At 34.0% G+C, this 20,671-nt stretch overlaps 1 protein-coding gene across 7 annotated transcripts in view; it reads right to left on the bottom strand.

Moving 5' to 3' along the window:
* The window catches only part of HFM1 (helicase for meiosis 1), a 96,970-nt gene that overhangs the window by 37,244 nt on the left and 39,055 nt on the right, over positions 1–20,671 (bottom strand). For 6 of the 7 annotated variants that reach the window (XR_009257957.1, XR_009257956.1, XR_009257955.1 and 3 more), the window contains 11 exons: positions 17,914–17,994; positions 15,977–16,068; positions 13,742–13,848; positions 13,603–13,650; positions 12,904–13,001; positions 12,689–12,820; positions 9,882–9,967; positions 8,910–8,993; positions 8,602–8,759; positions 7,082–7,185; positions 6,331–6,477 (listed from right to left, as the gene is read on the bottom strand). Coding sequence is in view for 4 of the 7 variants with exons in the window: in XM_058716606.1 (XP_058572589.1) it covers positions 6,331–6,477; positions 7,082–7,185; positions 8,602–8,759; positions 8,910–8,993; positions 9,882–9,967; positions 12,689–12,820; positions 12,904–13,001; positions 13,603–13,650; positions 13,742–13,848; positions 15,977–16,068; positions 17,914–17,994 (1,137 nt within the window). In the remaining 3 variants the exon portion in view is untranslated. The remainder of the gene's footprint in view (positions 1–6,330; positions 6,478–7,081; positions 7,186–8,601; positions 8,760–8,909; positions 8,994–9,881; positions 9,968–12,688; positions 12,821–12,903; positions 13,002–13,602; positions 13,651–13,741; positions 13,849–15,976; positions 16,069–17,913; positions 17,995–20,671) is intronic. The other variant, XM_058716607.1, reaches the window with a different exon arrangement.

The raw sequence follows: 20,671 nt of genomic DNA, 5'->3' as shown, positions 1-20,671 counted from the left end.
AGGGTTTACTATAATTGGAATGTTCATAAGATTTGGGATGGTTATGTGTATGTGTATGTGAAGGGTGCATGTGTAAGTGAGTGTGTGTAATAAAACATTATTTGTATGATAGGAAGCATCTTTTATCTGTTTTCCACAGGATTGTTCTAAATATGTGGGGAACTTTTGCCCTCATAAAAGGCTCATGCTTGGGGCACCTGGGTGGCTCAGTCGGTTAAGCATCCGACTTCAGGTCAGGTCATGATCTCACAGTTTGCGAGTCTGAGCCCCGAGTTGGGCTCTATGTTGACAGTTCAGAGCCTGGAGCCTGCTTTGGATTCTGTGTCTCCTTCTCTCTCTGCTCCTCCCCTGCTCATGACCTGTCTCTCTCTCTCAAAAATAAATAAAAAAATTTTTTTAAAAAGGCTCAAGCTAGCAGGAAGTATAGTAAACATTCCAACTTCTCACTACATTGTAAGTAACAAACAATTCAAGCTATTTTAAATAAAAACAGCTGGTGAGTGGGGGAAATGTGTTACATGAACATAGATACGTCACAGAATCCAAAGCAGCAATTCAGCTAGGCATCAGAAGGGACTGAAACCAAGAAACTGAAAGTCATCAGAAACCCAGCTCTGGCATTTTTACCTTTGCACCTCTCTGTATCTCTACTTTAGTCTTCTCTTCCATAGTCCAGCTGTCTGTGATCCTGCATGTGGTAAAGGATGGCCAACTGACAGCTCTGAGTTTATACTATCTTTGAGCAGCTCTAATTCTAAATTGTCTTTCTTAAACTGATTTCTGATGCTATAAATGGTATTTTTAAAATTATGATTTCTATCTCTTTTTTGTTTGCTGGTATATGGTAATAATTTTTCAAATTTTTTAGTTGAAATATAATTCATACTATAAATCCACCCTTTTAAGGTGTACAATCCAGTAGGTTTTTAGTATATTCCCAAGGTTGTATACCATTATCAGTATCTAAGTTCAGAACATTATCACTTTAAAAAAAATCACACACCTATTAGTAGTTACTCCTTATTTCTTCCTACCCCACCCTCTGCAACTACTAATCTGCTTCCTATCTTTATAGATTTATTTATTCTAGACTTTTCATATAAATGGAATCTAACACTATCTGATATTTTTTGAATGGCTTCTCTCATTGGCATAGTGTTTTAGCATTCATCCTTGCATCAGTAGTTTATTCTTTTTTATGGCTGAATATCCCCTTATATAGTTCTAATACAGTTTACTTATCCATTCATCAGTTGATGAACATTCAGTTGTTTCTACTTTTTGGCTATTATGAATAATGTTGCTATAACATTCATGTACTAGTTTTTCTATGTTCTCAATTCTTTCGGAATTATAAACCCAGAAAAGGAATTGCTGGGTCACATGGTAATTCTATGTTTAACTTCTGGAGGAACTGGCAAACTGTCTTCCAAAGCAGCTGCACAAGTTTACATTCCCACTCACAGTGTTATGAGGGTTTCAAAATCTCCACATCCTCATCAACACTTATTTTTGTCTGCCTTTTTTTTTTTAATTGTCCACCTTTTTGACTAAAGTAGGTGGGAAGTAGTATCACACTGTGGTTGTGATTTGCATTTCCATATTGACTAATGATGTTGAGCAATTTTTCATGTGTGTGTTAGCCATTTGTAGCTCTTCCTTGCACAAATACCTATTCACATCTTTTGACCTGTTTGAATTTGGCTATTTGCTTTTTTATTGTTGAGTTATAAGACTTCTGTATATATAGTAGATACTAGTCTATACATAATTTGCAATCAGATATAATTTGCAAATATTTTTCTCCCATTCTTTAGATTGGCTTTCCACTTTTTTGATAGTATTATTTGAAGCAAAAATGTTTTTAATCTTGATAAAGTCCAATTCATCTTTTTAGCGGCTTGAGCTTCATGTATCATATCTAAGAAACCACTGCCTAATCCAAGGTCATGAAGATACAAACCTATGTTTTCTTCTATGAGTTTCACAATTTTAACTCTTACTTTCAGGTTTTTCACCCATTTTGAGTTAATTTTTATATATGGTATGAAGTATTTATGGTATGAAGTAATACTGTAAATGATATAAAGTAATTACGATATAATTAATGCAATTGAATATCAAGTTGCCTAGCCCTATTTGTTGAAAGCCTATTCTTTCCCCCTTGAATGGTTTGACATCTTTGTCCAAAATCAGTTGACCACCGATGTATGGGTTTATTTCTGTACTCTTAATTATATTTCATTAATCTGTGTCCATTATTATGCCAGTCCCACATTGTCTTGATTACCATAGCTTTGTAATAAGTTTTGAAATCAGGAATTATGTGGGCTCTGTGCTGACAGTGTGGAGCCTGCTTGCGATTCTCTCTCTTCCTCTTTCTCTGCCCCTCTGCTGCTTTTGCTCCCTCGCTTTCTCTCTCAAAATAAATAAACTTTAAAAAACAAAGAATGTGTGTGGGTGGCTTAGTCTGTTAAGCATCTGACTCTCAATTTCAGCTCATTATGATCTCATGGTTCATGGGTTCAAGCCCATGTTGGGCTCTGTCCCAACAGTGTGGAGCCTGGTTGGGATTCTCTCTCTCCCTCTCTCTCTGCCCATTCTGTGGTTGTGCTCTCTTGCTTTCTCTCTCAAAACACATAAATAAACTTTGAAACCAGGAATTATGAGTTCTCTTTTTTTTTTTCAAGACTGATTGGCTAATTTGGACCCTTACATTCCCATATGAATTTTAAAACCAGCTTATGAATTTCTTCCAAAAGCACAGCTGGGATTTTGACAGAGATGGCACTGAATCTGTGAATTTGGAAAATGTTGCCATCTTAACAATATTAAGACTTCCAATCCATGAACATGGGATATCTTTCCATATATTTAGGTCTTTTTTAACTTCTCTCAATGGTGTTTTGTAGTTTCTGTTCATATCTTAATTTTATTAAATGTATTCTTAAATAATTTATTCTTTTTAATGTTATTGCACAGGTTTTTAAAATATTGACTCTGTATCCAGTGTATTTCTAAACTTCCATGTTAATTCTAACAGTGTGTCTCTAGTCTTTTGGATTTTCTAGATACATAATCATGTTGCTTTCAAGTAATGACAGCTTATTTATTTCTTCCCAATCCTTGCCATTTTTATTTTTTTATTATATAACTGTACTGAGCAGAACTTCTAGCACAATGTTAAATGGAAATTGTAATAGAGAACACTCTTGTATCATTCTCCATCTAAATAGGAAACATTTTAAACTATTTCACTACTGTGTATGACATTTGTTACATGTATATATTTTTTAATAAAAATGAGCACTGAATTTTTGTCAAACTTTTCTGATCTCTGTCAAGACCACATGGTTGGTTGGGGGTTTTTTGTTTTGTTCTGTTTTGTTTTTTGCCAGTTAATGTAGTGAAATACACTGATCCATCTTTGAATGCTAAGATACTCTTGCATACATGGAATAAGCCATACTTAATAGTGCTATATTATGCTTTTAAAATATATGGTTGGATTCAACTTGCTAATATTTTGTTAAGAACTTTTGGATGTACATCCATGAGAAAGATTGGTGAATAATTTCCCCCCCTTTTTTAATGTCCTTGTCAGGTTTTGAAATAAAGACCATGTTGGACTTGCTTTAAAAAATTAAAACATTAGAAAATATTCTTTCTTTTCTATTCTCTGAATAAGTTTGGGTAAGTTTGATATTTTTTCCTAAATGTTTGCAGAAATTTACCAGTGAAATCATCTGACCCTTAGGATTTCTTTGTTGAAAGATTTTCAATTGCTTAAATTTCATTACAAGTATCAGACTATTCAAATTTTCTATTTTTTCTGTGAGGGGTAAGTTTTGCTTCCCAAGGATTTATTCATTTTTACCCAAATTATGTCAGACTTATTGGTATAAATTTATTCATAATATCTTTAACTTTTTGATGCCTGTAATGGTATCCCCCTTTTCATTCCTAATATTGTTAATTCATATTTATTTCTTTATCAGTCTTGATAAGGGCTTCTTAAATTTATTCTTTTCAAAGAACCAAATCTTAGCTTTGTTGATTTTTCTGCTGCACATTTGCATTCTATATTTCATTCACTTCTGCTTTTTTTTTAAATAATTTTTTTAACATTTATTCAGTTTTGAGAGACAGAGAGAGACAGAGTGTGAGCAGCAGAAGAGCAGAGACAGAGGGAGACACAGAATCTGAAGCAGGCTCCAGGCTCTGAGCTGTCAGCACAGAGCCCAGTGTGTGGGGCTGGAACCCATGAACTGTGAGATCATGACCAGAGCCGAAGTCAGAAACCTAACCGACTAAACCACCCAGGTGCCCCTCTCTGCAGTTACTATTTATCATAACTACCAATACTATTCAGAAAGCATAGTTGTTTAGGTTACTTTGGTAGGAGCCATTGCTCTCACATTCCCAGTACCTATTAATTGCTCCCCTTACTGTGCCAAAGCAGTGAACTGGATGCCTCAAGTTAACAACATTCAGTTTTTGCTTTATAGATTTAACTACAGAACCATGTAAATGCTTTACATTACTATAAAAGAAAATTCCTAAAACTTATTCTAAAAACATAAAATATAAAATAAAACAAGGGCACCTCAGTGGCTTCAGTTGGTTAAGCATCCAACTTCAGCTCAGGTCATGATCTCACAGTTCCCGGGTTCAAGCCCCACATCAGGCTCACTGCCGTCAGCACAGAGCCTGCTTTGGATCCTGTGTCCCCCTCTCTCTGCCCCTAACCTGCTTGAGCACACTTTCTCCCTCTCTCAAAAAAATTAACATTAAAAAAATTTTTTTAATAAATAAAATCAAAACAAAATGTATCCAGTTAGTGGCACAGCCACATACAGATCTATTCCAAGTAACTTAAAACACAGTAATTTGATTATACATGCCTAGTGAGTTATATTCTAAGAACAAAAATATCTCCACAAAAATTTTAAGCTATTTTTAACAATTATATTAAGAATGGTAGTTTGGTTTGTTATTCTGAGACTATTTGTTGTGTGTATAATGTGGAATAAAGAAAATGAGTGACATTCCATCATTTCTGGAGTCACTGAGGAGCAAATTTCTCAGCATGGCAAGAAGGATATACTAATAATTGCATTTAAGGATAAACCCTATAGCCCTGAATTTGACTTAGACATTTAAGCATGGGTTACTTATGTATTTTATCTCTAAACACAAACAAAAATCACATATTTCCTAATTCTGTGCATGAAAAAAAAAGCCAAGAGATAAAGATCACATAATAGCAATGAGCTCCTCTAGCCCACAGACTGTGATCTTGGAAACGTATTTATCACTAAAAGAAACCAAGGATCCTTGGAGAAAAGGCTTATTACAGATTTGGGGCTAGAAATATACATGATAAGCCTGGAATATCATAGCATCCCACACATTAAGGAAGCTCTTAAAAGTACTAGGGACAGGGGCGCCTGGGTGGCGCAGTCGGTTAAGCGTCCGACTTCAGCCAGGTCACGATCTTGCGGTCCGTGAGTTCGAGCCCCGCGTCAGGCTCTGGGCCGATGGCTCGGAGCCTGGAGCCTGTTTCCGATTCTGTGTCTCCCTCTCTCTCTGCCCCTCCCCCGTTCATGCTCTGTCTCTCTCTGTCCCAAAAATAAATAAAAAACGTTGAAAAAAATAAAATAAAAAAAAAGAAAAAAGTACTAGGGACAGACCAAAAGGATTCAGGAGCCAATCTGGTATATCTAGATAGTATTAAGATGATGAAGCTGCACTTATGACATAATTGTTCTTAAATCCTTACCATTTACAAATATATACTAAGACATTTACAGAGGATATGATAGGATACCTGATTTTCTTCAAACTATAGAAGGGGAAAACTAAAGAGAGGTATAGACAATATAAGCTATGAGTTGATCATTGTTTAAGGTGGGTGATGAGCATATACGTGTTCATTATACGTGTCTGTTTACTTTTGTGCATAGTTGAAATGTCCCATAATAAAAATTTTTAAGTTTACTGTCATCTGGTTTACCTCATCAAATCTACAGTTTTGTAAATCACTTGCTCTCCCCCAACAATGGCTATAACAATATAGTGGGTATAAAAAAGAGGCACTGTATATCAAAAAACTAGCCAAATAATTTGTGCTACAAATATCACTCCAATATGACAAATATTAATTATAAGAAAGAATTCCTGCTATATATTATTAACTCAATTATTATGAAGCTTAAACATCTAATTCCAGAGTATCCACATCTGAATGGAACAGAACTGTAACACTGATACTCCTCCCTAGCCATAACTTTGCTTTAAGGCAAAACAAGAATAAATATAGCTATTTACCTTTATTGGATCCTGTTATAGTAGATCTATTTGAATGTTTAGAATGGGAAATCTCTGTTTCTGATTTTTTTTGCATAATTATTTGATTTCCAAACCTCTTAGGTCCTAAGTAAAAGACTGTAAATTTCTGCTGTATATCAAGTCCAACTGGAAAAAGGAAAAAAGTATACAAGTGCTAATTTAAGTTGTATAAATCTAGCCATGAGACCATCTATTTGTTGTTATTTGTTGGTGAGTTGGTTTCAAGTTTGTATTTAAATTCTAGTTAGGTAACATACGGTGTAATATTAGTTTCAGGTGTAGAATTTACACACTTACATATGACCCATAGTGCTCATCAGAACAAGTGCCCTCCTTAATACTCATCACCCATTTCTATACCTTTTGAAATGAAAGAGCCAACAAGTCCAGGAAGTAAAAATGTTTAAAAAAAGGCATTAAAAATATAATGAAATTTATACATCTATCATCATAAAAATAAAAATCAAAGTTCCTACAAGTTCAAAACTTATCTTGGAAATTAAAATACCTATAAATGAACAAATAAAATTTTAATTTTGTTATCTTAGTCCACGCTACCTTTTATATCTCTAAATACATGAAACTTCCCTTAAAATTATTCATAGTATTTAAATGAATTATTTTTATACAATATCATTTAAATTGTTTTTCTGTTTCAGCATGAAAGAAATAACTTTTAAATGCTATCACATGCTTTACATTCATGTGTTCATTACTTCGATGAACTTACCATATTCAGAACTAATTAGATTTATGCTAAGATCTTCAGATTTAAAAGCTCTCCTCACATCAATCTTTTTAGTCCAGTTTCCAGCTTTTAGCAAAACAGAATCCCTGAAAAAGAGTAATTTATCATTTAAATAGTGATCTAAATACTAAATGAAATAATATTATTGACCCTTAGATAAGTCCTATCTCATAGTAAACTAAAGTCAATACTGAAAATCACTTGCTGCAAATTCTGAGGGGAGAAATGGGGTGTCAATGGAGATACCACAACCATTGACCAAACAGCTGATTCCAAACTGCATTGCCTCACTTCAGGCCCACCTGAACACATAGTTGCTGTCAACCACACAAGAGCTTGCCCCTAAATCACTACCACTTTTAAATGCCTATACACAGGTTACACAAATTTGTGAGAACTTTAGTATCTTTAAAATTAATATAAAATAGCTCATATCCAGTAACATCACAAACCAGCAACCAATATTGTGACTGAACTTATTTTAGCCTTAAATAGTCAAGACTATAATCACATTTAATTTTCACAGAGAACAAAGATTTGTATAATGACATATTCTCTACAAATGTGCCATGGCTAGTTGCAGGAGAGTAGTTAACAGTGAAAGGGATATCTTATCAGACACTGTAATTCCTATAGGAATCTTGCATAGAACATTTCAGGATGGTATCCTCCAGTACTCTGGCAACAATGAGGAGTTTCCCATTTCAGAGTCACTGCCATTCCTGAACTTATAAGTAAATCAATATAATTAGGAACACAGCCTCTGGACTCAGAATGCTTAGGCTCAAAACTAGACTTTGCTATAAACTATCTATATGCCCTTCGACAAATTAATTAAACTCTCTTAGTCTCAATTTCCTTCTCTATTAAATGTAGATAATGATAGCACCTATCTATACAAAGATTAAATAATTCAATACCTGAACCTACTAAGTGCTCAAAAACTATTAGCTATAGCTATAACTGATATCCTTAGAGTTTGCTTATGACATCCTGGGAGAAAATAACAGTATTAGAAAAAAGGCTGATGTAAGAATTACAGAATGGCATGCTAGACAACTAGCATGAAGGTACCTCCTTTACATATTTGATCTGGTAGCCTGGATCCTACAGTGGAGCTACCGTAGGTTGTTACATTTTAATTTGGAAATAGAAGATGTATCTTAAAGGAGTAGGAGAAAGATAATCAGAGTAGTAAAGTCATGAATGGAGAAAAGCAACAAAGTAAGAAAGTTCAGCAACAATGGACTACAGCCACCCCTAATGGTCATTTATTCGCTTGTTTCAAACCATGGTGATAGGTTTCACACTTTATTCATTTGAGTACTAACAACGAACCCAGAGTTAATAACTTCTTTAAAGGACAAGTGGAGAAACAACCCTACTACAGTGTAAGGAAAATGTAATTTAATTGATCCGCCAGTGATTTTATTACTTTCTCAGAATTTTTCTTTTAATAGTATACACTTAAAAATAAAATCAAATAGAAATTATACACTTACATAATTTTGTGCTTGAAAACCAGTTGATTATCTGCATCACCTATGATTAAGGTAACATAGTGAGAATCTGGCGCTGTTCTTTTAGTTTGTAGCTGTTTAAAGTTTCTTAATATAATGGTCACTAATATTTCTGCCATGGTATCATTATATCTTGCAATCTTAAAAAAAAAAAAGATAGGAATAAAAAGTGTTAAAAATAACCTTACTGCTCATATTCAGTTCCAAGTCAGCTAGAGGTAGATTTATTCCTGAAAAGACAATGAAAATACCTAAAAAACAACAAAAACAAACAAAACCAAAATACTTACCTGTTCCACTTCAAGTTCATATTTTGGTAGATACATCACTGTTTCTTTTATTTGCGTTCCAAAAGGAGGGTGTCTATTTAAAATCTAAAAACATTTATATCATTATATTCTTACCACAACACCAGAAGTTCTTTTAGTAAAATATAGAGTCAATAGTTTTAATAATGCTTATTATCCAAAACTTTAAATAACTTATGACCACAAGAAAGAAAGTATTTTTTAGAAGAAATAAAGATAAAAAAAGATTAGAAGAAATAAAGATATAAAAGGTAGGCTTTATGGGAATGAAAGCTGGTGCAGCCACTCTGGAAAACAGTATGCAGGTTCCTCAAAAAACTAAAAATAGAACTACCCTACGACCTAGTAACTGCACTACTAGGTATTTATCCAAGGAATACAGGTGTGCTGTTTCAAAGGGACACATGCACCCCAATGTTTACAGCAGCACTATCAACAATAGCCAAAGTATGGAAAGAGCCCAAATGTCCATCGATGGATGAATGGATAAAGATGTAGTATATATATACAATGGAGTATTACTTGGCAATCAAAAAGAATGAAATCTTGCCATTTGCAACTAGGTGGATGGAACTGTAGGGTATTATGCTAAGTGAAATTAGTCAGAGAAAGACAAATATCATATGACTTCACTCATATGAGGACTTCAAGAGACAAAACAGATGAACATAAGAGAAGGGAAACAAAAATAATATAAAACAGAGAGGGGGACAAAACATAAGAGACTCATAAATATGGAGAACAAACAGAGAGTTACTGGAGGGGGTGTGGGGGGGAATGGGCTAATGGGTAAGAGGCACTAAGGAATCTACTCCTGAAATCATTGTTACACTATATGCTAACTAATTTGGATGTAAATTTAAAAAAATAATATAACATAAAAATAAATAAAAGGTAGGCTTTAAAATTTAGATAAAATTCACATAACATTAGTAATAAGTGAATATTAAATACCAGTTCAAGCTCCCTTGCATCTGTTTCTTCTATTTTTTTAAAGGAGGTCAAACCCGCATTTACCATTGCATTTGACAATGTTATACCTGTGGAAAATTAGTCAAATAGCAGTTTTTAAACAATCCATTTTAAACTAAATCTATACTTAAGTTTTCAACAATAGTAAAAAAAAATATTTTAAAACATCTAGAATAAGAACTAATTTTTAAAGTTTTTTTTTAAGTTTTCAGTTGGATTAATTGGGCTGTGACATTTATTCAATTGTTCGTATTTATTTTTTCAAACTAAAATAAAACATGTATTCATTTTATAGAAAAGGAACTCTAGTCCACATGATGACTCAACCCTTATTTTTATCGTATGTCATCCACAGAGCAAGTACCAAGAGATTCCAATTGTTATACTCATGTTTGAAAAAAACATGATTCATGGATGGGAATATTGCTTCATAAAGCTATCATTCTCTGAGCATTTTTTTAAATGTTTATTTTTGAGAGAGAGAGAGGGAAGGAGAGAGGGAGAGAGAGAATGAGGAAGGAGCAGAGGGAGACAGAGGATCCCAAGTGGGCTCTGTGCTGACAGCAGAGTCCGATGTGGGGTTCTAACTCACCAACTGTGAGATCATGACCTGAGCCGAAGTTGGGATGCTTAACCGACTGAGCCACCCAGCTGCCCCATCTGAACATTTGTATCTTAGAAAGAGTTCTCTGTTTCTGTACTGAAATCAGATAACTTTATTCTTCTGTCTAAAATTTCATTACATTTAGAATAAAGTGAAAATTTCCTACCATGGCCAAAATCCCTTACCTATCTGACTTGACCACAGTCTACCTATCCCTCTAATTAATTTCCTACCATTCTCTTGCTGACTAACTCTCTAGTCACATTGGTTTTAATTTTGTTCTTCAAGTACATCAAGTTCATTTCCATATTTGTATCTTCCCTGTTTCTTTATGCTTTAAGAAACTGGAATTTAAAATTCTTACACTCATAAATGAATTTAACCAAACCCCCAAATAGGAGATACTGTCAGAAGTACAAAGTTCTGAAATATTACCATGTTGTCTAAGGCACATACATTACTGGTGGGAATATTACACTATTCTTTTTCCAGATCCTTAACTATCCTTGGGAATTTCTCTTATTCATTCTTTTCAACGTTTTTTTTTTTTTATTGATTTTTGGGACAGAGAGAGACAGAGCATGAACGGGGGAGGGGCAGAGAGAGAGAGGGAGACACAGAATCGGAAACAGGCTCCAGGCTCCGAGCCATCAGCCCAGAGCCCGACGCGGGGCTCGAACTCACGGACCGCGAGATCGTGACCTGGCTGAAGTCGGACGCTTAACCAACTGCGCCACCCAGGCGCCCCTCTCTTATTCATTCTTAAGATACAACTCCTAGTATTAATAATTCCTTCATGTTCATTTTCCTTTAAAACTTTTCCTGAATTTTAATTTTTTATAAACATTGTTGAAAATCAATATGCATTCATTTTTTCCACCTGATACTCAATAAGAACTTAGATTTGCTTTTTTGTTTGGATTCCCTCACTTTTCTATTATATGAGTTTTGCTGGGCGATTTTTGCTTCCTTCTCTTCAGCTGTACTGAGTATGAAAAATACATTAGTGTTTGACAATTTGGAAGGGAAAGAATGCAAATGATTCCTGATTGACAATATTCTAGAAAGTCAGACGGGCTGGCTTTTTCATTAGTAATTTGATTAGTAATCATTTAATCTAATTTCAAAATTTTCTGTAAGTTGCCATTTCCTAATGTTGTATGGAACCTCCTTCTCAATTTAGAACTCATCTTTGTGAGATGGGTGCAGCATTTGGTTTGCCAGGACCTCCACAGAAAGGTGAACCTTAATGTCAGGAACGTTTCCTCTAATTTGACCTTACTTTCACCAGCCAATCCCTATTTCCCCCCAGTTTCTATTTCCCCCCCCAGAGGACTAATTAGTCCTCTGCCATCCCACTGATTTCAAACCTCAAGGAAATAAAAAAGGACTTCCTCACAAAATAGCTGGAGAACTTTGTTCTAAGGAATAATGAGACAATCCCTAATAACCCATTATATAATTTTTTAATGTCCCCAAGATGCATGTAAAATTATAAAGCTAACAAAGCTGTCAGTCATGGAATATAACAACTCTCTTCTTCTTAGAGTTCTAGGTATCTAGGAAAGAGTAAGGGTCACAAAGTCAAAGGCACCAAGCTGGAAAACTCTAGACGACTTTAGTTATACCCTAATCTTTGTAACTGACATACTCCATAGTTTTTCAGTTCATACCCAAGTTAGATCTCAATAGATAGGAAATAATTAGGCACAATCTTTTGTCTGCAGAGTCTCTATGAAGATAAGTACAAATATTGTGCTGTTACTGAAAAAAAAGAGGAAAAGTTAAGATATAATTAGATGGCATAATTTTCTGTAATGTATTAGGAATAGCCAGGATTGCTAGCTCTGTAACTTATCATTGAGATCAAACCAAAATAATCATAAAAGTGGAAGAGAGAGCAACACAGAGTTACCCAATCACTAAAACAAAATTTCACTCTTGGTTTGAGAACAAATTTAAAAATAAGAGCATTCACTTTTATTGGGTTTCCCAATTGATTTCAAATAGAATCCTTCAAGGAGGAAACAAAAATCAGATTTTCAAGAGAAGTACAGTACTTATTTAGGCCTACAAACACATTTTTTCTCAAAGTCTATAAACACCACAGAATAATTTTCCTAACAATAAAAAATAAAATAAACTGCAGACATTGATAAATTGCCTGCCTGTATTTGGTACCTACCAATTTTTTCCAGCTGTTTTGATACATGCAGAGAGTTTTCCCAAAGTTTACATCTAAAACATTTAGCTAAAATCAAACTGTTCAACAGTACAGCAAACTTCTTTTCTTGAACAGCCACAAAATCTGACAACCCTAAAAAAAATTTTCTGATGTTAAATCTAGTATACTAGTTTACTGGAAAAAATACTGAAAAATCCATTAATCCTGTAACATACATCTTGTAATTCGTGAGCCATTTCTGAAAATCTTCGAGGTATCTTGGGTCAAAGCAAAGTCTTGTATGGGAATGCATCCTAGTTGAGCCTGAATAAGGCTGAGGGAAAGAAATTTCATGATTTCCTTTTACAAACTATTATCTCATAGTTTTTGATATCATTTATTGAAGTTATCTCTTCTTAAATACCTCTCCGCCTTAATCTCTGTGACACTAGATGATTCTATACCTCATATCATTATTGTCACAAGTCATTGCTGACTTTCTCTTTCCAATGTCTAAAAGTCCCCTTCTTTGTCTCTCCCAGAATGCCACTAACATTCAATACACATTTATTACATGTGTTTCTATACTGTTATCTTTATATACATGAATCTCATTCCAGCCAACCTGAAAGCTCCTGATGATGAAAAACTTAGCTTCTTTTCTGTCATTTACCTTGCTTCAGCAGAACACACTCTCAAAAAAACGTTTGTTGATTTAAAAAAAATCACAAATTATCTATTTTAACTGAAGTCTAAGAGATTTTGGACATTAATTTCACATCTATATTCTGATATATATTCTTGTTTTATGTAAATATGTTCTTTTTGTATTAAAGAAAACAAATTTAAAGGCTTAAAACTAAAAAAAAAAACTTTCAGAAATATGAATCACAAACAGTAGTCAGTATTTTAAGACATGTAACAATCATCTTTACCAATTTACTTTCATTTCTCTTGTTTTAATTCTTCCTTCCATTGGAAATCTGTAAATAAAAACACAAGGCAAAACTTTTATTACTACTTATTTTAACTAAATAAAACCTTTTAAAAGTTATTTAAAACATATTTCCATACCTGATAGTTACCCGATGTGGATCTTTGTTCAATGTATTCAATGTTTTCTTTTCATTTATCCTTAACTGCACATCTACAAATTCCTTGCAGCTGGCTATCATTGTGACCTATAAAATTTCACATTTGCTCATTCATTTATGTCCATTCTTTACTTCTTTCCTTTCATACTCTATGTATTTACTTCTTTTTCTTTTTTTAAATTTTTTAAATGTTTATTTATTTATTTTGAGAGAGAGCAAGCAGGGCCACAGAGAGAGAGGGAGAGAGAGAGAATTCCAAGCTGACTCCACACTGTCAGCACAGAGCCTGACGTAGGGCTCAATGTCATGACTGTGAGATTTATGAACTAAGCCGAAATCAAGAGTCAGACACTTAGCCAACTGAGCTACCCAGGCACCCCAGTATTTACTTATTTTTCATGCTGCCTTGGGACATCACAGCTTTGTCATTTAGCATAACAGAATTAAAGATTTACTTTATATATTTTGCTTTTTAAAGGATTCATTCACTCATTCATTCATTCATTAACAAGTGTTTACAAACACTTGTTATATGCTAGACATTATGTTACACACTGGGACTATGCCAATAAAATTGCAAAGATTAACAAAATAAACTTTAAAATATTCAGTCCCATGCCTACCACATAGTAAGCACTCAATAAATGTAGCTTTCATTTCTACTACTATTATATTATTATTCACCCTTCTGTAGTTTGCAAAACATTATCCTGATTGAGACTAATTTTGTAATGAAAAGAGTACTTTAGATATTAAAAAATTTGTGTTATAGAGCCTAGTTCTGTCAGATGACTGAGCAAAGCACTCTTTGTACTTTGGTTTCTCATATCTGTAACATGAAACTCACATCCCTTCTAATTCTCTTACACACTTACTGAACTCATATTAAGATGAGTTAATTTAATATTAGTTTAATATTAAATATTAAGTGAATTTAATATTATTCTTGATTTCTTCTTAGTTAAGAATATTTACATAAAATACAAGCATTCTACTTTTCATCAATTTTGTGCATTTTTTCATATAATAATCTTATCTCAGTAATCAACGTAGATATTTTAAATAAAAATTAATGGTTGGGGCACCTGGGTGGCTCAGTCAGTTAAGCAGCCCGACTCTTGATTTTGGCTCAGGTTGTGATCTCACGGTTTTTGAGTTCGATCCCTGTATCTGGCTCTGTGCTGATGGTACAGAGCTTGCTTGGGATTTTTCTCTCTCCCTCTCTGCCCCTTCCCTGCTTGTGCACTCTCTCTCTCTCTAAATAAATAAATAAACTTAAAAAAATAATGGTTAAATTTGAGAATAAAAATAAATGTCTTATTGCATATTCATGTCCCCTGTAAAGAGAGAAAGGACCAACACAGTTGTCGGGTATCAACAACATGACTATGGTACTATTTACTGCTGTAGCTGCAAAGTTGTCCCCCCTGTTGATATCTCAGTATAACCTTGTTTTCACTCCCACTTTCTCCACAATCACTGCTTTTCTCTGGTCTATCATCAATACTATTCTATTTCTACTATTATTGTTATTCTTATGCAAAAGATTTAGGGAAGAATTACAAGTATATGGCACACTTGCCCCTCACTATCCGTCATTCACAGCAGACTGGCCTAATATATCATGCCGTATCATCCTGGATCCTTCTCAACAAAGTATACTTGGTAGCCACTACCAAGGTAATTGGCATTATCACATAAATTGAAAGGCAGTTTCCATCCATACTTCGGGTATGTATATAAATTTTCTTAGCCCTGATACAGAAATACAATTGAAAATACATTATAAAGAGTAATATTCCATATCTAATGATCAAAGGTATATAAGGTTGGGAGACATAAGCACTATTAGAAATGCTTTCTTGGGCGCCTGGGTGGCTCAGTTGGTTAAGCATCCAACTTCGGCTCAGGTCATGATCTCACACTTCGCCAAGTTCAAGCCCCGCATCCAGCTCTGTGCTGACAGCTCAGAACCTGGAGCCTGCTTTGGATTCTGTGTCTCCTCTTTCTCTGCCTTTCCCCCATTCAGGCTCTGTCTGTCTGTCTCTCTCTCTCTCTCTCAAAAATAAATAAACATTAAAAAATTAAAAAAAAAAAGAAATGCTTTCTTATCTGCTCAATCTTAAGTTGCAAGAGATATGCAAATTAGTTGTTTCCCCAATATTATTTTATACTATGTCATTACACATTTATTTTCTAGTGACAACTAATTTACCAGATCTAATAAAGTCTCTTTTCCACTGATGGTACAAAATTTCTTCACTGTCTCAAATGTAATATAATACCAAGCCATCAATCTTCCTGCCTCTGTGGAAAAAGATGAAAAAAGGAACATTGACTCCATCAGTTGAAGCAACCTGCTTTTTCATCAGTTTAACAAAGATTCCTTAACATGTATTCTGTACCTATAACAGCATCAGGTAAAAAGACACACCAAAAAATTTCGAAGACACAGTGTCTGGAATTTATAGGTTGACTAGGGAGATGGCTACATGCAAAATAGCTAGACTAGAGGACAAAATCCAGTTAATGATAATGTTTATATATACAACCTTAAGTTCAGAGGAAATTAAAACCTAAGAGAATGGTCAGTGTGGGACGGCTTGGTAGAGAAAATGGGGCTTGAGCAGGATTTTAAAATAACTAATATGCCTTGGCAGAAAGAAAATAAAGCTGTCATGACCTCAGTAAAAATCAAGACTTATTTATCAAAGGAGTAAAGTTAAAAAGACTATCTTTAGAAAAATAAAAAAGACTATCTTTAGAACACTGTAATGAGAGATATGGCTTAACAGTGACTATGCGCTCAGGTCAAACTGACCTGCTTCAAATCACTGCTCCACCACTTGCTAAGTAGGTGATCATGTGCAGGTTATTTTACCAGTTTCTTAATGTAATGTGGGGATAACAGAAGTACGTATGTCATAGATTTTTTGTGAAGATTAAATGCAGTAATACATATATAGTACTTAGCAGAGTGCCTAACATTAAATAAATACTGCCTACTTTTATTGCCAAACCATGATGAATAATAAACTATGAAGGCCTGAAGAGCCTGGAAATACTAGTAAAGGAGTTTAGATTTTGGATTTGATTTGTAAAATAACAGAGGACCACTTAAAATTATAAAGCAAATTGTAATTAAACTGAAGTTTGAAAATAAATTGTTTTGAAATAGAACTTAGAGTTGGTTGGGGGTAGCAAGATGGGTAGAGTGGGGGTGAGTAAATGATGAAATGAAATTCACTTAAAAAGCTACTGGTTTCAATTACAGTTGTTAAAAGCATTACAAAGAATTTCAGCCTTGTGAACACACACAAAGAAAACAGCTGGGAAGAGAAAAACGGCATACTGCTTCTCAAGGAAAGGGCTAACATTTATGTATGCGCTACAGGTTTTGCTGAAGAAGGGAAGAATTTGACATCCCATCAGACATATAGGCATCAAGGACATGGTAGAGTAGAAAGAACTAAGAATCAAGAATAGAGAAGTAACCAGGGCAGCTTAGAAGTCACTTTATCAATTAGGATCCTGATGGATTTGTTCAGCCAAAATGTAGGTGATGCAGTGGTTCATAAAAGGGAGCATCTGGGAGCAGTGTGTGAGATAGAGAGACTATGGTTACCATGGGAACTAGTACATTAACCCATAGGATACATTTAAAGATGCTCCTCTTATCCTAGATGTTTATAAATTAATAAAAGGTTTCTCCCTGCCAGAGAAAATGAAATGTTTGAGAAAAGACTTGATACTTGCTGGCTTATTAGAAAGGATGAAAGTTTCCTAGGTAAGGGATAAAATTAACTTAGAAAGGAAGCCATGAAGCAAGTGAGTCAAAGAACTGGCAAAAGAGCATCTACAAGAGTTATAAGAGATTTGAAAGGACCCTAAGATTTGAGTATTTCAACTCAAGTTACCAGAATCAGTGAAGACAAAGTCTGTGCCTGCCAAAAAGAAGCTCTATTAATTTTACAAACAGGACTCATACAGTATAAATAGATCATGCAAACAATGATGATACCATTGAGATATTTAATGAGATATTTAACTGAGATCACAATTTAATTTTAGCATCATCTAAATTTTAGTAGAACATATCTTAAAATTTAGTTTTAAGCAAGTGTTAAATTTACTAACTGATGGAAAAATTACCAGTTGGTTTGAAATTAACATCTTCATCCATCCTAATCAAGTCCAGAGATGATAAATCATTCAGATTCTTCAAACACAATTCTGTTCAGTAATAAGAAACATATTTTTCTATTTTAGTAAGATAAGGGAGTAGCACAAAATAGAATTGATAATCAAATATGCTAAAGTTGTGTTTCTGTATATTTGCTGTGGGAAAAACTATAGTCTCTACTTAAGTGGTAAGAAAAAACTCATTAAATAAAAGAGCCAGCTAATAGGCTAAAAAGTATTGTTTCTAACAGTAACAATAATACAAATAATCAAAATAACATTCATTAAGTGATAAAATAACATTTACAACTTGGAACTTTTCATTTTAATAAGGAAATTTGTATTTCCTCATTTAATCAAAATAACACAATGAGGTTAAGTTTTAATATTATTTGATATACAAGCTAGGAAACAAAGAAACGGGCTAGGTTACTTGCTCAAGGTCTTTGCAACCACTTTCTATCTGACTTCCAATATGGCATGGTTTTCTTCTTCCTTTTTTTTTTTAAAATTTTTATCAAACATGTATACACATGAAGTATAGAGTCAAACAGATCTGTAAAGATTGTTCAAAAAAACACCAGTCTTTTCCCTCCTCTGAGTTTGCCACTTTTCTGAGTTCGCCACTTAAGAACATTTCAGCTGATGCTTTTAGTACTTACTTCGGCATCTCTAAAATGCCACTATTGCTACCTGGAAGGAACTTCTGAACAGGAAGTTCACTCTCATTGACTGATGAAGATCAGAGCAATTATAGTAGCCTGCTGCTTACAGTGCTCTCATTGTTCCATGCTATAAAGCTCAGAAGACTGGAGGTTGTTCAGAGCAGGGAGTGAAAACACCACAACCTGCTCAATCTTAAAGAGAGTAGCCACTCACAAAAACACAGCCCTTGGAAGGCAAAATTCTTTGAGAAATACTTCAGTTTAAGCAACATTGCTTAGGCAGCTTGATAGTTTTAAGTATTTGTTTAAGTAAGGCTTTGAGGTCTTTGCTAATTTTCTTAATTTTTCACTAATAACTTTCAGTAAGTTAATCAGTCAAAGGAATGCTTATTACATTACATTCTGAGAGCACTATTCTAAGCTTTAGGTTTAAAGCAGTGAACAAGACAAGGTTCCTTCTCAAAAGAACTTACATTTTACTGAAGGAAACAATCAGTACACAGTTTAACAATAATAAGATTTCAGGTATTGGTGTGTTTAAGGAACAACAAGAGATCCAATTTAGAGACAGAATGAAGGAGGGGGAAAGTGACAAGAGATGAAATCAGAGAAACAGGCAGTGAGATATCAAGAAGGATTTGTGGGCTCTGGTGGAAAGTCTGCATTTTATTCTAAGAGTGATGAGGGAGCTATTGGAGCATACTGAGCAAATATAACAATATTTAGCAATATTTAACAATATAACAATATTGAGGCATACTGAGTAAAACATAACAAACTTAGGAAAACAAAGGATCCTTTCTAAGATTTAATGCAGATCTCCAAGGATACCAAAACATTATATTCAGTTATATAATAAACTTGGCTATTCTTTATAAGCAAACTTAGCTACCCTATAACGACCAAAGATAAGGCAAATATAAACTGTGGTTCTAAGGCTTAATTAAACTAAATTAAACTTAATTAAATTATAGTTGTCAAAATATAGCAAGACATTTTTTGGACTATCTCTGATTTCTTGTGTTCCTTATGATCAAGATATGTTTTAAAAAACTCCATTCAAAATTGGCCAGTAAAGGACAATACAACTATTTTATAGATCTGTTTCTCAACAGCAGCATTATGAATATATGTTATTACTTATCACCTTGTTTCAACAATGTATTTATTCTTTAATTTTTTAATGTTTTTTTTTGTTTTGTTTTTGAGAAAGAGAAAGACAGAGGGCAAATGAGGGAGGGGCAGAAAGAGGGAAACACAGAATCTGAAGCAGGCTCCAGGCTCTGAGCTATCAGTACAGAGCCCGATGCGGGGCTCGAACTCATGAACTCTGAGATCATGACCTGAGCCGAAGTTGGACACTTAACTGACTCAGCCACCCAGGCGCCTCAATAATATATTTATTCTTTAATCAATACAGTTTTACTGCTTCATCCTTATCTCTGCATTTTAATATGCATATGTGTATATCCAAGTAAAGAATAAATAAAAGTTGGCTAAATATTTTTAGATCTACACCAGGTGAGGGCCCAGACTAGTATTGTTGCTCTGTAGATGAATATCTATTCCTTGATCCTTTTTTTTTTTTCTTAAAGTAGTCTTTGTACCCAGCATGAAGCTCTGGGGCTTGAACTCACAACTCTAAGATCAGGAGATGTATGCTCTACTGACTGAGCCAGTGAGGTACCCCAAAAATGGCTAAATATTTTTAGTGAATCTAACATTTTTTCTTCCACTGAGAGTCTCAATACAATGAAAAGGTAACAATTTCTAATCTTAATAAATGCTCAACTATCTTTTGACATCTTAAAAGAGAGATCATGAAGTATTGAGTGATTAATTAGAATGAAGCTAGGGTTTGATGGGAATATACCATTAGCACAGATTAGGATAAGAAGCCCATAATCAAGTTAGGCTTATATTTTCAATTAAAATTAAACTAGAAAAGAAAAAATGAAGAGTTGTGTATCTACAGCCAATATTCTCAAAGTCAAGGATCATTGTAAAAATAAAAACAAACCAAGTTAACATTATTTTACAAAGGAAGATATTCTGATAGAATT

Source organism: Neofelis nebulosa, chromosome 2 (assembly GCF_028018385.1).
Source record: "Neofelis nebulosa isolate mNeoNeb1 chromosome 2, mNeoNeb1.pri, whole genome shotgun sequence".
NCBI lineage: Eukaryota > Metazoa > Chordata > Mammalia > Carnivora > Felidae > Neofelis > Neofelis nebulosa.
Note: the sequence above shows the minus strand (reverse complement) of the source record. Positions and strands in the feature narration are given on the sequence as shown.